This window comes from Apaloderma vittatum, unplaced genomic scaffold, assembly GCF_000703405.1.
Source record: "Apaloderma vittatum isolate BGI_N311 unplaced genomic scaffold, ASM70340v1 scaffold4332, whole genome shotgun sequence".
Classification (NCBI taxonomy): Eukaryota; Metazoa; Chordata; class Aves; order Trogoniformes; family Trogonidae; genus Apaloderma; species Apaloderma vittatum.
The window spans coordinates 43,762-60,229 of NW_009705160.1; the positions used below are offsets into that span (position 1 = coordinate 43,762).

General features: G+C 38.9%; 1 protein-coding gene across 1 annotated transcript in view; it reads right to left on the reverse strand.

Moving 5' to 3' along the window:
• The window catches only part of LOC104270814 (chromodomain Y-like protein), a 68,114-nt gene that overhangs the window by 43,479 nt on the left and 8,167 nt on the right, over nucleotides 1–16,468 (reverse strand). Inside the window, exon 2 of the mRNA XM_009865285.1 lies at nucleotides 6,460–7,126. Within this exon, the coding sequence (XP_009863587.1) occupies nucleotides 6,460–7,126 (667 nt within the window). The remainder of the gene's footprint in view (nucleotides 1–6,459; nucleotides 7,127–16,468) is intronic.

Below are 16,468 nucleotides of genomic sequence, written 5' to 3' on the forward strand. Positions count from 1 at the left end.
CAGGAGTTTTTCTGTCAACTTAGGCTGAGGATTTTATGTCTAGAGGTTTTTCAGGGATGGAATTAAACCAAGGAGAAAACAGGTCTCTGTCTCCCTCCCCAGGGACACATCCTCTCCCCCACTGTCACATCCAGAAGGCTGATAAAAATAAGCCTGTCCTTAAAGCAGCAGTTGGTTGGGCTGTATTAAAAACTGGAGCTGGGGAAGCAGGGGAAAGCAATAGGACCACTCTTTTCAGAATAGCTAGCTTTTACAGCAGCTTAGCTGTGTCAAAACTCTACACCGATGTAGCATCCAACTGAGGCACTTCTGCTCTAAGTGTTCACAATGGCAGAACGCAGAGAAAGGAAGAAACCCATCGGTTACGCCTTATGTTCTCAGGAAAACAGCCTTAAAACTCAAACCCTGCACTTCAATCCTGATTAATTATTATGATATCCATTGACATAAGCCAATATGGGCCTGAAGGTGAGAGATTTTCACAAAAAGTTCTCAATCTCAGAGCACCACATGAAGTAACAATAATCTGTACAGAATCTGCACAAGCAACAGGGCAGGGGAGGAGGCAAAAAACCAGAACAGTATGGGACAACTGATAAATTTTCCACATAATACAGACCATCCAGTCAACCACAGTACTTAAGACTTTTGCATTTATATTAAGCTATAAAATACAGATAAAGAAATTTGCAAGAAGCTGAAGAACTTGAAAATGACTTAGTAATACAGATGCAAAGTTTGATGACAGGTTAAAATGTTGCAATTCAGTGCACAAGGAAAGTAATAAGGTGAACTCTTAAGGAATAAGAAAAAATGCAACTTCTGAAGAAAAAAAACAACAAAAAAAGTGTCTTTAAAGGTCGATTAAATGAAAACTGGTTTACTCCACTCTCGGTGATTTTCTAAATGTACACAACAGAAGATACAAAATTACACGTTGCTGCATTTGGCAAAGATATTTAACCAGCAATTTCAGAAGTTAGGCAGGCTTTACAAAGGACTTTAACCCATTTTATAGGCTTTTGTTTGCACTAATGAAATATTTGGTTGCTTTCCAGATCACTGAGCAGAGATCAAGCTATCATCCAAGTGCAATGTACAAATACACTGAAAAAGGAAGTTCCCGTTTCATGGCTTTTTTTGGAATCACATTTTACTACTAAACCAAATCAAAAACAAAAGGAGGGGCCAAAGCTACTTCTGTCCCTCCAGAACACTAAAAAGAAACCTGAAACACATCACTCCAACTTTCCCTTACTCATACTGTCCACTCTAATTCACACAGCAAAAAACTTCTGCAACTGTCCTCTTAATTTTGCTTTTTGAGTGGGTTATATGCATAGCTTGTGGTCCTCCTGGGCAGTTCGTGTGGCTCATACCCAGAACACCTTTGTCAACTGCTCAGCTCTTCCCTTGCAACTCCTGAGGGTGGCCTAATGACTTCACAGAATCACAGAATGTCAGACTTGTGCTGGTGACAGTGGGCTGTCCCTCATATAAAGCCCAACACCCAAGAACAGGGAGAGGGAAGAAAGTAACTGGGAGAATTTGGGGGGGAACTGGGTGAGTTCTCCTCAACCTAAGGAGCAGCCGAGCTCCTTTCAACTCAGTTTAGTACTGTATTAAAAATGTATGTTTCTCTCCAGTTCAAGCTGCCTCCATAAGCATTTCTACAAAACTGCTGAGACTAAAGCTATCAGACACTTAATCAAACAACAGAGACAGTTTTCCTCTGGTGTTGGAGTGGATTTTTGGTTTTCAATCCCATAAACTGCTTTGAGTAAGGGAGAGAACAGGTAAAAAACAGAACTGAACTTCAGTCATTTTCTTCCTGATGCCATGCTTTTCCTTTGGTGCCAATACCAGCATCATTATCCAACTGAAAAATCAGCAGACACCCTTGTTCCTTGTAGGGTGATACACTGCAGTCATCTTTGTGGTGTCAGCCAGCCTGCTGCTCCTGCAAGTTATTCATCTGAACTAATATGGACAAGGAGGAAGATGCTAATGCCACTGTGTACACTGGTGGTGCTTGTTTGCCTAACAAGTGATGTAATTCACTGCATTTCTTGTATTCCTTCTCTTCCTGTACACCAGCCTGCCCTATTCTACTTATAAAATACGCAGTTAGATGTGCTTTTCTTGCTCAGTCTATACTTGGAGCTCTGTGTGCCTTTCTGCCCCAAAATCTCCCTTCTTGGGGCATTTATTCTCACTTGCATCTACATGTTGGACTTTATTAGCTGAATAAAAACTGTAGCAAATATAAGGTGACCAAGACAAAAATAATACTAGAATTTGCCAAGCAATGTTATTCATCTGGGTTATGGTCAAGTTTTGCAGAAGGTGAAGAATCAATTCAGTCTTTCAGTCCTTTCTAGAATCGCAAGACAACTCTCTAGTCTGATGTGACTGACAGATTAGATTCCCTTTACAGTTTCACTTCTTGCATACTCTGTTAAATAGAACTTCCTGGATGTTGTGAGTGTACTATGCCTAAAACACTTGCGATAAAGCTATTTTTAAATTCAGTTTTGACAAAGGAAGCTTTCAAAAGCTTCAAAGGTATCGGAACCCGTTGTTAGACTTGAAGCCACTTCTTGTCTTGCTTACCTTGCTTGTAGGCGCCACTAACGTGTTTTCCACGACATTTCATTTTTTTGCTGGCGTTTTTCTGCCTCATTAATTCATTTCAGGATTACCTCTACTAACTTTAGTAACAGATGATGATCACTACATAGTTCAAAACAACCAGAACCACAGAACCACGGTAAGGTTCACTCAAAGACCCATTCTCCATATATCACCCTTCTTAGACTTGTATGTAGTATATTACTGCATTGACTCTGTTTTGAAGGCGAAGTCTTTAAAATATGAACATTCAATACAACGGTTTTCTTTGTTAAAAAAACCAGCTTTGGATAGGAGCTAGATTTTAGTGTGCTGGAGTCACCAAATCCCAGAGCAAACATTACTGTGATTTTATTCCCCCCGTACCCCTGCATATTGGTATAAATATTTGCTAGTTGCCTTTTCTGAAACCGTAGGAACTTTGGAACAAGAACTGCATCATGGCAGTTTGTTGCATTGAAAAGCAGGACTAAGCACTACAATTATAATAAATATTTCCTAGGAACTGCATTCATTGGATTTTCCTGTGCATACAAGTGTGGTTTTTTCCTAGTACGTACTTTTATTGCAAATTAAATGAAAATAATTCAAGGCTGGGGGAAACAAAGAACGGACTAAACACTGAAGAGTTTCACCATCCTGAACTAGGACTGAAAAAACAACATGAGTCACACAATTCAAAAGCATACACAGCAATAACCTCAAAATTAGGAACACTGTTTTCATATTAAAATTCTAAATTATTTTCCACTATTACTTTAATCATAATCTAAATCTAAATCAGCTTTCATTTAAAATGTTGTCTAAAATATTTTTGAAATGTAATATGTATTTTTCCCGAACCTTTCAAGATTATGCTTTCCAATTCGGGATTTCTGTTTTGACTAACTGGGGTTTTTTAAACAAATACAATTAAATTTTCATTAAAAAAAATTCTTAAACCAGCTCAAGTAAAAAGTTATTTTTCAAAAGACACTTTTGTCTTCCTGACAGCATCCTCCATGTGGAAGTAGGAACTCTAAAAATTAACAGAAGGTGTATGTGGAGGAGGTGGGAAGTTTAAAAAAATGCCAGATCTATCATCTGTATTATTAATATGTCAGATCTGGTGTGTATGGAGAAGAGGCTACAGATTTGATGGCATTTCTGTGCAATGAACACCTCTCACGATCTATGAGTCCTGAGGTGGTGTTGAATTTGTGATGAGCTGTCCATTTAAGACAGAAGGAATGTCTTGAGTAAGGAGAGAAAAGGAATCCTGAACCACGACAGCCCCACGCAGGGGAGGGAGGGAAGCACTCAGTTACTACATTTTTAATGAATAGCAGTGTGAAGTTAAAAATAAAAACAGCAAGGAGAAGAGTGCAGCTTTAATGAAGAGATGGATGGAGAACGTGTCAGCTCAGGAAGCTCCAAAGCCAGGCTAGCGCTAGGAGACAGGGCTGCCTCTCTTGGCTTCTCTTTAAATAAAAGTCCACTCTGGCCATGCAGAATAGCTGAGTTGGAGCCTAGGCTTCCATGAGAAAGATATCTGTCTAAGAAATCCTAAAAAACTAGGAGGAAAAAAAAAGAGACAGCTGTCAGATAAAAACGCAAAGTATTTTTCTTTTGCAACTTTGTTTCCAAGTTTTATAATCCGATTCGGATGATTTGGATGTTACCCCCAAAAGTGCTGCAGGTGAGCTGCCTGAAAAGCTGTAATAAACATGGGTATTTAGCACCCGCTTCCCAGCAGGCTGCACAGCTCAGCTTAGGGATTTGGCAGCCATGTATCAGGACAGAGAGCAAAAGCCTCAGTTAATGTATTTGTACTAATATCTCTCCAGCAGCAGATAGAAGGTAGAAATGTGTAGTTTTGGGCAACCACATATTGTGACTATCTCCTTGACTCTTCATGTTTTTGATCTGCACTTTAAGATCTTGTGAAAACATAAGTGTGAGAAAGATCTCGTACTGTGACCATCCTGAGGGTCAGTCAAGAGCTTTCAGTGTCAGTCGCTCAGGCAAATGCCTAAGAAGAATTGAAGGAGGTGGTAGCAGTTGAGAAAATAGAAACATCTCAGTGAAACAGAGAAATGCACCCCAGCTAGTATTTTATGAATCACTACTATTCCTGTGCAGGTCTTTCCACTTCCACTTGAAGCTCTGTAACTGGGCGCTTGCTTTATCACTACTACCTGTGCGAAAGGTTGGTGGAAGCAATTTCATTATTTACAGTTACTGACCTACTCAAGAAGGTTCTTTGCGTCTCAATTTTTTTCTGAATGTAATGAGGCAAAAAAACAGGATGCCAAAGGCAGCACTTACCAATCACTTCACTAGGAACATCACTATACTCCAAAATGCACATTAATTATCACAAAACCATCACACATGGAAATACTCCTCTACCTCACCTACTCGGAAAACTCACATACTGGCACTTCTTGCATTTCCCCCTCCAGCTTTGTTTCCATCCTCCGAGATGTACATTCCTTCTTTAGCCCATGCAAAGGAAGAGATATTCCTGGCATCCGTGTGTGCATTACCATGGTTACCTAGTTCATCTGCAGCAAAATGGGTTGGTTCATGACCTGACATGGCAGCTCCAGGAGCACACTCCTCCCTTGTCCACCGCTTTTCAACCTCTCCTGCTGCAATTTTTTTCCGAAAGCCCAAATGCAGGCAACAGCAGAGCACCCAACAGAAACTCTCCCAAAGTCTTTGACACATTTTGCTGCCTATATACTTTGTCTCTAAGTGTGGGGCAAGCCCAGTCCTGAGTTTTCAAGCATTTTTTTTCAGCAAGCCATCATCAGTAGCATACCTGCAGATATTAGCTGCTGAATTTTATTTGACGACGCAGTATTACACTCGGAAATTTAGTCTCAGAAGCATACTCATGAGAACATCCATGACTGCAAAACAACCTGGGTCTGTCAGGGAAAAATAAAAGTTCAGGGCACAAGAATGAGGACCATGAAGCTGGATGGGGGGAACAAATAGCTCCCACAAAAGCAGTTTTGGTTTCCTTGGTGTCACCAAATTCTACAGTACAAGTTGAGTAATACTGAGATATGAGCAAGAGAAGCATCAAACCTAAATGAGCTTTCAATATCCAATTAGGTATAAACAACAAAATATTGATAAAATATAATGAAGACAGAATTCAATCCAGGCAGAAGGCATATGTATCTCCACAAAGGGCTCAAATTCTCACTCAGACAAAACTTATCAACTTTGATTTTTTAAGCAACACCATTCTTGTGTTTCTGTTTTGGTTTGTTGTGTTGTTTTTTTTCTCCCCAGGCAACATATATAACAAAATAGATATGTAAACTGTTACAAAGAATGCCTGCTCGCATCATTCATCTATTCCCATAATTTATGTTTCCAATATTCATAATAAATTTGACCTATATAAATAAACTTAAAGCAATGATGTAACCTCTGGAAATGGTACACTGAATGTGTACCACACAATGTCACGGCAAACACAGATGTATCTTATGGCAATTCTGAAAACACAAATACCAATGAATCTCTGTGAAGAAAGCAAAAGCTGGCAAAATTCAAAATTACACTGAACGTGTACCACACAATGTCACGGCAAACATGTCATGGCAATTCTGAAAACACAAATACCAATGAATCTCTGTGAAGAAAGCAAAAGCTGGCAAAATTCAAAATGGCTTTGTAGTCATATAGTTATGCAAAATAAAGTTGTGAACTTCTCCAGACTTGTTTTAACATGGCTGAAACAGAGTGGGTAATTTGTTTGCATTCGAACGACAAAAAAGATCAGTCAAATGAAAAGTCTACACAAAAATGACCAACTTGTACACATACCTTTTCCATTTATTGTTAATGCTGATGCAATTGTGGCTGTTACTGGCACTGGTAATTGTGGCACTAATGGATGTATCCTTGGTCGGCTCCCCATTCTAGCACGCTCTGCACCAGGTCCTAATAAAGCTCCCACTGGTTTTTCTGCTGCTACTTCTGGTGCTACAGAGTCTTCTTGATCCTGCTCTATATGGTCCATTTTATCAGGGCTTTCATTCTGGAAGCCATCAACTGTTGTCCGGCTCTTAATTGGACTTTTGGGCACTAGAATCTTAATACCTGATTTTGCAAGGTCCATATTTTTCCTTCCAGAAAGAGACGGTGAATTGTTTTTCCGGAACTTCTGGGTGGCAGAAAAGAGTTGATTATTTTTTGACTCATGGTCTTTACCCATAACTAAAGATTTAGTAGATGTCTTTGAAAAAGAACTATTGGTAGATCTAGAAATTTGTTTTCTGGCATTATTTGGAGAGGTCCTGTTTGTCCTGGTTAGTGTGCTTTCTTTCTGCTTTTCATTGTGGCGTCTGTTAAATTCATGTATATATTCCTCACAATTAACAAGGTGCTGTTCTGGCTCCCAAGTATCATCTTCACTGTTGTATCCTTTCCATCGCACCAAATACTCTGTTTTTCCCTTCTTGTTTTTCCTCTTGTCAACAATTCTCTCTACCTGTTAAAAAGGAAAACGAAGCATTATACATGGGCACATAAACAACTCCAGGGAGTAACTTGAACGCAAATAATCTTTTAAGTGTAGATAGATTTAAAAATACTCTTGTAGTTCCACAATTCCGTATTGCAGCTCTACAGCTTAGTCTTTCACCACTGACTGTAAACTCCTCCCTTTAAACTCCCAATTTTTACTTCCATCTCATAAAAGATGTTCTAAAATACCAAAATTGTTATTCAGTAAATATTTTGCATGCACAAGAATCTGAATATGACATCTTACAGTGTTTTGACACCAACTTGAACACGGATAGGATTTCCCTTTCCGAATACAGAGATCATGTTTAAATGTGTTGTATAAGACCAGTGGACTTACCTTGCAAAACTTAACAATTTGATATTGTTTGAGTAATTTGCTTGCTTAGCAGAAGATACATATAAGAATCTCTTACAGTGAGCTATCCTTTAGCTACCAGGGACAATATGGTATAAAGCTCAGAAATTTGAGCAAATATAGAAGAAGTTGTTGTTCTTGTGAAAACAGAGAACTTGTTTGGGCCAGAGCCTTTGATACACATACTTGAACAAATTACTGTGCTTCACTTATCTGCAAACAGAGATGATATTTATGTCACTAGTACTAAGCATGGACATGCTACAGCAACTGCATATGGGACCCACAGGCCAGAGGAATCCAGGCACTGGGGTAACACAGACAGGGCACAAGCAGCAGCTGCAGGGACAGAGAGGGGCTCATGTCTTGTACCAAAACTCATGCCAGTCATGCTAGTCCTGCAGAAAGGGAATTGTTTTGCAGCAAAAGAAATCTAAGTGCAAGGCTAGTGTTAGGATTTTCATTTTCTATTTAAATTTTTCCTACCCAGACTGATCCTTCTGGTAAATCCTATAGCCCATTTCCTTCCAATTACTGGACCAATACAGCTTTCTTCCCCATCTCTATCTTCCTTTTGGTTAATTAAAGACAAACAAGTAAAAAAAACCAAAAAAACCCACACTCAAAACCACAGAAAACCACAACAAAACAACAGAACAAACCCAACAAAACTCCACCAAATAGGAGAGATGGGTCTATCGCTTATTAATTTAACTCCTAGACACTCATGAACCAAGATCATGCATCCAAGCCAAGTTCACACCTACCTAAGAGAAGCTCTGAAGACCAGCAACATTTACTGAAGTGGCATTAACTGAATGGAATGTCTACAGAGCAGTTTGGAAGGACAGAAGGAAAATACAGGTATGTATGGTATACATATACGGTATATGATTCTTACAACTATTAACAACAGATTCACTTAAAAGGGCACCTCGGGTGTGTATGTGGTACCTTATCACAATGCACTGCCTGGTGTTCAACAATGAGGTTAAATGACTACTATTATTATAATCTCAGCAGCAATATAACTACATATCCTACAAGTTCATGTGTTACCCTGCAGGTGTTCTACTGTGCTGTTCTGTCATTAGGAAGCTTTACAGCTCTGCATGGGTCTTAAACAAACGCAACCAAAGCAACAACGCACAAGTAAAAACCAAATACAAAATAGCTCCACCTTTACCTTGTTACTCATTTGTGCAACTGAAGACATCTTATAGAGTAATGCAAACTAAATTGTCCAAATACTATTTAAAATGTTAAAATACGTTAGAAGTATTTTTATTCTCATTATTTCACTTTTTCGTAAAGTTACTGGACTTAAAAATCCATACAGCTAGAAAAATGAAACTACTGCTATTTTGCAAAACTAAGAACATCTTAACAAAAATGCGTATTAAGCCAGAAATGTTAAATTAAAAAATAAAAACAAACTCATGAATCAAAACAGCTATTGTCATAGTCTTGCCTACCTTCTCTCAACCTTCTGAAACAGATCTAAAAAACACAATTCTCAGAAAAAGATCTCTACTACAAGCAAGATATTTTTATTTTCTAGCAGGAAATCTTTGTAGCAAACAGCATTGATTATCAGGCACAAAGTTGTACTAACGTCTGTCAACACTCGAAGGCTACCCATTAAGGACATGCCCTTTTCAAGTAGGAAGCCAGTCCTCTCATCCAAAAAAACCAGACACCTTGCAGAGATAACAGATGAACTCTAGAACAAGAGATGCAAAAATCCACTCCCAACTGGATCATTTATAGAGCAAATAGAAATGCGTAAAGAAAACCATTACATTTAGCTTTACTGTCCAAGTCTGCAAGAAAGCTTGCTTTGACTTTTCTTTTTCTGATTAAAAGAAGACTTTTCTCCAAACCTTTTAATTCTTCTTGAAGACATTTCTATTTTATTTACAATAGAGAAATAACAGCAACTAGCCTGTGGTACACAATTTATCATGTGCCTTCAGAACTTTAGTGAGGGACTTTTTGGATTGCCTCAGCATGATTACTCTAACTCCACTAGGACCTCTTAAAAAACCGCTCAGGCATATTCTGCTTCAATATTTTTGTTGGTGTTAACAGTTACATACATGTTCTTCATCAAGATGTGGGAAGAGGAAACAGGACTGCTTCCACAATGTACCAAGGGTTCAGGCATAGAACAGGAATAGAAATATTCATCCTGAACTAGTGGCATATTTAAGCTCGATTTCACGGCAAAAACAGAGGCCACAAACTTGTACTTCTCTTTTCCTACTGAAAAAGAAAGCACGTACAAGTCATCCTTTTCTGCTTTCATATACCAGCGGTGATATGACGTGAAATATAATGCAAAACATCTTAAAGTCATATGTTAGAAGATATCAACCACTAACAACCAAATATTAAAATGAAATAAAAAGAACATGACCAGGTGGGGGAAAAAAAAAGGTCTACACTCTTACTTCCATACCCATCAGCTACAGTGCAGTCTGATGACAGAGCTAAACTGTTAGAACAGCAAGGTCACGTCCACATGGGCAACATTACTTCTCCCTCAGCTATTGTCACCCTGGAGCTAAGCTGGTGCTTTTCTGATCATCTGCCAAGTTACTTCAGAGAGTTAGAAACTGGCAAAGTGCCCCTAGGCACCAGCATGAGAGTTAGACCACATCCTTAGCCATGATCACACCAGAAATGCTGGCAAAACCCAGTTCGTGCCAACTCACACCATTCCAACAGTGACCAATGCTTTCTGCTGCAGGGTAATATTTAGTAATTAAAAGGGTTTGTACCACCAGGATATGCTGCTAATGGTTAGTTTTCAAGTGTTGTGGAAGAATCAAAACAAGAAAAGCTGTATAAAAAACATAAAACAAGAGTAAGGGAAAGTTATCAGGCAAATTATCTGGGTGGCAAAAAGACAGTATCTCCCAGTTTATTTTAGCATGCTAAATTGTCGTCTTCCACAAAAAAAACTGTCAGAAAAACAATGCACTGCTGTATAATCCAACAGCCAAGTGCCGAAATTACAATCCCACACACCATAATTACATCTGAGATTTTCTGTCTGTAAAATGGTAAATTTCCTTTCCTTCCATGAATGTGGCAAGAATCAGTTCATGTTTGCTTCCTCTCCTGAAGAAGCAGATTGATTAACAAAATATGGCATTTCTGAAAACCAGACAAGAACAAGAGAAGGCTGCAAGCTGAAATGTTTGGCTACAGCTGCGCCAGGTGAAAACAGCAATGCTGCGGCTGCTCCGCCCCATCCTGTGCTCAGAGACAACAGCTCCTCCCCATCTGTCAGCACAACTTCTTGTGTAATTATTCCCTAATGTGGTTCCGTCAAAGTGACCTGGTTTAGATATTAGGAATACCTGAGCTAATGTAGGCATCCTGAAAAACCTGGTTTGGAGAGCAGCCACGTATGCGGTATTTTCTGACACATCTAAGAGGACTGCAACTTCCAGCAGAGAACAACAAACACCTAGGGGCAGGACAGGTACAATAACCATTTCTTTCTGATACGGTCAAAAAAAGGTCAAACAATCTTTATCTGCGATGAAAGATCTCTAGTTCAGGTCAATGAGGGTAAGGATGAAATTCAAGAGGATGTTCTCAGTCTAAAGCACTGTAATTTGGGCACATTTGTGAACTCCATGTAAGGTATACTCTGTGTGTGTATGTGTATATATATATATATGGTCTTTATATATATTAAAATATCATACTTTAACAGAAGATTTGAAGAGATTAAATGAACGATACAGCTACCAGTGGCAGAAGGGTGGATGACAACAACGATAAAAACCAGAATGAGGAAAATAAGTAGGCATGTAAATATTCAATGACTGCTGCCTTGTTTATCATAAATCCATTTTGCATTCCCATGACGTTCCTCTCTGTCCTCACATTCACGTCAGGTTATATTAATTTAAAGTTAAGAGAATAGACTCTATTTGACTTCATACTCTATCTGTTGCCTGTACAATACAGGAAAAGGCCTTGTTCTGTTAGCTGAAGGCTATGTTTACGTAACTGTTTTGGTTCAGAGCAACAGTGGAATTTAGAAGCAAATTCTTCTCCCCTCTGTACTATTCCTGCTTACTGTGCAGCGGTTTTTGTTCACAGATCGGTTTTTGCGTACGTGACGTGGATTCTTTATGGAGAACCATGAACTGGAAATGGTGGTGCCAATGCTATGGTGTTATCTGTCATGCTTCAACCCCTAAGGGTGCACACAGGTCCAAGCAAATAACAGCTCCGAACCGTTTCAACACACATTGTGGCAGGGATATATGATCCCGAGAGGCTCTGCTAAATCTGCACAGCAAAATACGTTGAGGTGGGGGTCATAGCACCAACTGCTTCGCTCTACTGGTTTTCTCCAACTGACCCAGATAACTGCTGTAGACATTCCTCAATGCAGAGACTGAAGGTAGAATAAACTCACGTTTTGCACACATGTATATGCTGCACGTGAGCGGTAACCCTTGGCTGAATTGGAAACTGTTACATGTACAATGGGACCTGAACCATCATCCACAGGCAATCAGCAATGTGCATGGATGACTGTATACTCTACTTATTAAAATCTTGCAGATGTCCATGATAAACAGCATGCAAATACTTCTTACTGTAAACAAAATAAATGCATTCTACTTTAAAAACGCAACTGATATATAACAGCATACAACATACAAAAACAGTTAAAGTGCCAAATTTTGCTTAAAGTAAACGGAGAAGGTAAGTTTGGAAAGACGGTTATCCAAAAAACCAAATTTTATGAGGATGTCAAAACACCTGAAAATCTGCAAAATGTGCACTAAAATCTTCAGTGTGCCCACTGTACTAGAAAACACATCATTTCTAATAGCATGACTTAATGCCAGCTCAGAACATTGCTCACTGCAGTTAGCACCAGCAGGTACATTTTCCAAACAGCTTAGCACGCACATCCAGAATACCCAGACTATGGTATTGTATGGTTTAAGTTCAAATAACAACATTAAAAAAATTAGGCTAGGATACCATGTAAAACCTAGCGTTCATCTTCACTGCAGCTCCATGTTACTCCATTCGTGTGAGTCTGGGACCAAACGTAACCCTGTCACCAAATGCCTCCGGATCTGACTGATTTGATTAGCGGGACAGAGTGATTGGATTAACGGTCAATGAACTGTTGTAAACTGAGCTGCTGCATCCTTATGGCACGACTGGCCAGAGTGACTACACAGGACAGGACTCTGGCTGTTACATTTACATATTTTTCTGGAAGCCAGAGCTTCCAGAACAATATATAAATTCTAAAATAAACACGGATCAGATGCGGGCAGATTATTGCCTTTCTGTCAAATTAGCTAGAGTGGATGAAACAGCTTTTGTGTTACTTTTGTGACAGCTCTGAGATGAGGGATGATACCTGATCTGGCCCAAGGGCTGCCAACACAGACTTCACCCGCTCCGCTGTCCTCCGGCAACCAGGACCAGCAGGATGAGTTCGCACAGGATCACCCCTTCACAACCTGCAGCTTCTCCCAGTGTCCTTTTGAGGAAGCAGGGTGTGCAGAGAAGCTGAAACACGTTTATGTGTATGAAGAGGAGTCACGTAAAGGGCTAATACACTCCCGGTGGCCCTTCACACTAGCAGTGCAATAAAGAGAACCTCAACCCTCCTTCTGAAAATTAAATAACCGTGCTAAAGCAAATATTAAGACTTCTCTTTTCCCTAAGCTTTATTTCAATCAAAGACCTGCCATTCTTTTAGGATTCCTGGGCACAAGTCATGCAAGAGCTAACTGTGTGGCTACCCGCAACACTCAATTAATATACTGGCCTGCAGGTCATAATTAAAGGTTTAATTCACCCACTGTCCAAATTTCTAATCAAGTTGCCCATGGAAAGACAATTGTCTCAGTCAAGCTTATAATTTGTCAACTTCATGACTTACTATAGCCTTAACAAAGACAATAGACAAAATAATTTAATTACCACATTCTCATCAATGCCAGTGGTTCCAGTGAACCACAGCTGTGGTGCGTGCCGTGCCTGGCTGCACAGCCACCTCCTCAAAAGGGGCTTTAGGAAGTTTTATGCCTTGGACTTGGCATTCAACAAACTGAATATCACTGTACCTGCAACTGCTTTACGATCTATTGAAAAATTACACTTTGCAATCAGAAAAAAAAAGGTGTCGGTAAGAAGCCTTTTCCACCAAGGACACCAGGGAAATGGGTGGGGAGGGAGGGCCTGTGACACAGTCAATTTGCTTTAAAGAATTAACTCACTGCAGGAACAGTTTGGCTGAGATTTACTTTCTCACAAGTCACCACTGATGATTGATGTTAAAATGTCAGCATCACTGATCTTTCCAGATGCAATCTGCATAGAAATAATCACAGCAAGTTGTGGTGCAAGCTACAGCTTACTGCAGAATTTATCAACTGCTTTACCCTGACTTTACTGCAAAAATGGTTAGAAAATCTAACCCTCATTGATTCACTGTTCATAACTGTTCTGTTTTATTTATAAAGAGATAAGACTTATGTTTTCTATCTTGCACAAATATTTTGTATTTAAACAAACACCTGCAACAACCAATTCTCCCCAAATATGCAGTGTTTTTCTCCTTTTGAAATAAGAAAAAGTAGCATTAAATACTTATCTTCTTAAATGGAGATGGCCCCAATCAGAAGAAACTATTAAAACACTACTAGCATTTGATACACATTTTGAGCAGTCAAAGCTATTACCGAAGTATTACTGTGTTATTAAGCTACTAAATTTTTTCTTATCACTAGTTACTCGATCTCAGCATCACCCACACCACATACACAGAATTCCAAGGGAAATTCTTCCCATCTTCAATTCATTTGTAAAAGCAGGAAGGCAAATTCTGTACGTTTTTTTTTTTTCTCCTCAGAGGTAAGTATTCTGTCTGCACTGTTTCTGGTGTCTCTCTACTGCAGTCATGAAAAGTACAAGTCTCAAACTTGGCACAGCCAACACTATCTCAAATTAAAAATGACTGATAAAGATTAAAAATAATTTAACTAAAAAAAGTTTCTTAAGGAGAGAGCAGGTCACAAGAAAACCACACTGCAAAAATGTTAGAGAATACTTTGTCATGGCTAAGCAAACTTCAGAAAAAAGGAGCAAGAAAAAAAAATAAATCACAGGACAGTTAAATAGTCAACTTGGTATCCTGTACTTAATTTATCAAATTTCAATTAATTCTACAATAACACTTTTATCTACCAACACCAAACAAGGCTTTTCAGCAGCCTACTGTGACATGTCTGCTACTGTAGATCACTTGACCAAATCTCAGTAAGAAGGGACACAGACCTCATATAAACTCCTAGAAGCTTATTCAGTAGCAATGTCTTCTTTTTGCTTTTAAAGGTCTTGAAGTGCTTGTCCTAAAAAAAGATAGTAGCGACAGATTTCTTTGGAATTGCTGCATCTGAGACGGCACAATAGGCACTTAAGGCCTCCTGCCAGGGTCCTCTCACCCTTGCACCAAAAGCTGATTTTAGCAAGACATAATTCAAGCTTCTGGACACACCACCATAACTGCATTTTTGTTTTCATTTACAAGGAATCACACTAAAAAAAACCCTCCAGATCACAGTTAAGAACAACATTTTTTTTACTGGTTCTTTCTGTGTTCCTTACCTCCATTCCAACACATCCTAGAAGAATGTGCTGTAGGAGCAGGAGTCCCCAGTCGCTCTGCCTGCAGTGCCACCTCTCTCTCTACTTGATCCAGTCCCATCTAGAAAAGCTGGCGATAGGAAAGTGTCCCTTAATTAATCCACCTCAATGCTGCACAGCTGCTGCTTAGCTCTGACATTCTGGTTTTTAAGAATAGATGAACTATTCTTCCAGTTGGAAACAAGCATTTTACAGTTTTAGGTCTCAAGTCCCTCTGTCCCCCAGTTTCCAGTCTGACCCTAAATTCTTGTTTATTTAATACCACTGCAGACTCTGTAACTCCACTCTACCATTTTCTTTTGGAACCATACAAATAAAGCTGTGGGCTTGCTGGTAGCTTGCTGGTAACTCTGCTTAGCAAAGATTCTTCCAGCTTGCAAGGATTTAAAGTTTATTTGTAAAAACGGGGAACTTTTATAATGTTTCTCCAACATGTACCTTCCTAACAAACAAAAAGAAAAATAAAATCAGAGTACACACAAATAAGTTTGTGATCTTTGGCACATAATTAACTTTTTACTAGGCCCACACATTGTACATTAGTAGTACAACTTTTGCAAGAAGGTGTGTGTTCAAATGACTCCCTAATTTGACCAATATTTGTAACTTTTAAGGGATTCCTAAGCCTCATCCTTTCACCCTTCAAACATTCCAATAAAAAATAAAACTAGCCTACATTGTATCACTTGTTTTAAAAATACATATACCTCCTGCTGGCATAATTTCTAGGAAAATATATTTCAAATTACTATGATTTTCTCCCAAACATATCTAATGCTTTAGGCATTATATATACTTAAACATCACATCACTAGTCAGTTGACCTAACACAATACACTGATATTACAAATTCTGAATCAAAGGGACTGATGCCCATAAGATTTCCTTCTACTGTCTTTTGAAAATACACACTGCCTTAAGCTGCATTATTTACTGACCCTATCCACCACCAGTTCATACATGCACACTAAAAGCAACATATTAATCAGATATTAATCAGATTACCCTGATGTAGGTTGATAAAACATGCTGTCCCATCTCAAAATCCCCCACAGTTTGGCAAAGACACCAAACAGGACGAAAAGTAAAGTGGTTTAGGCTTGCAAAACAGCAGCTTCATTAACAATAGCTTGTGCTGAGGCAGTTAAACTCATTTTTCAGATTTTAATTTTATTTTTTTTTTAAAAAGCAGGTTAGAAGCAACTTCTCTATTGCATGCCTAATAAGAATTTGTGAAGTAAT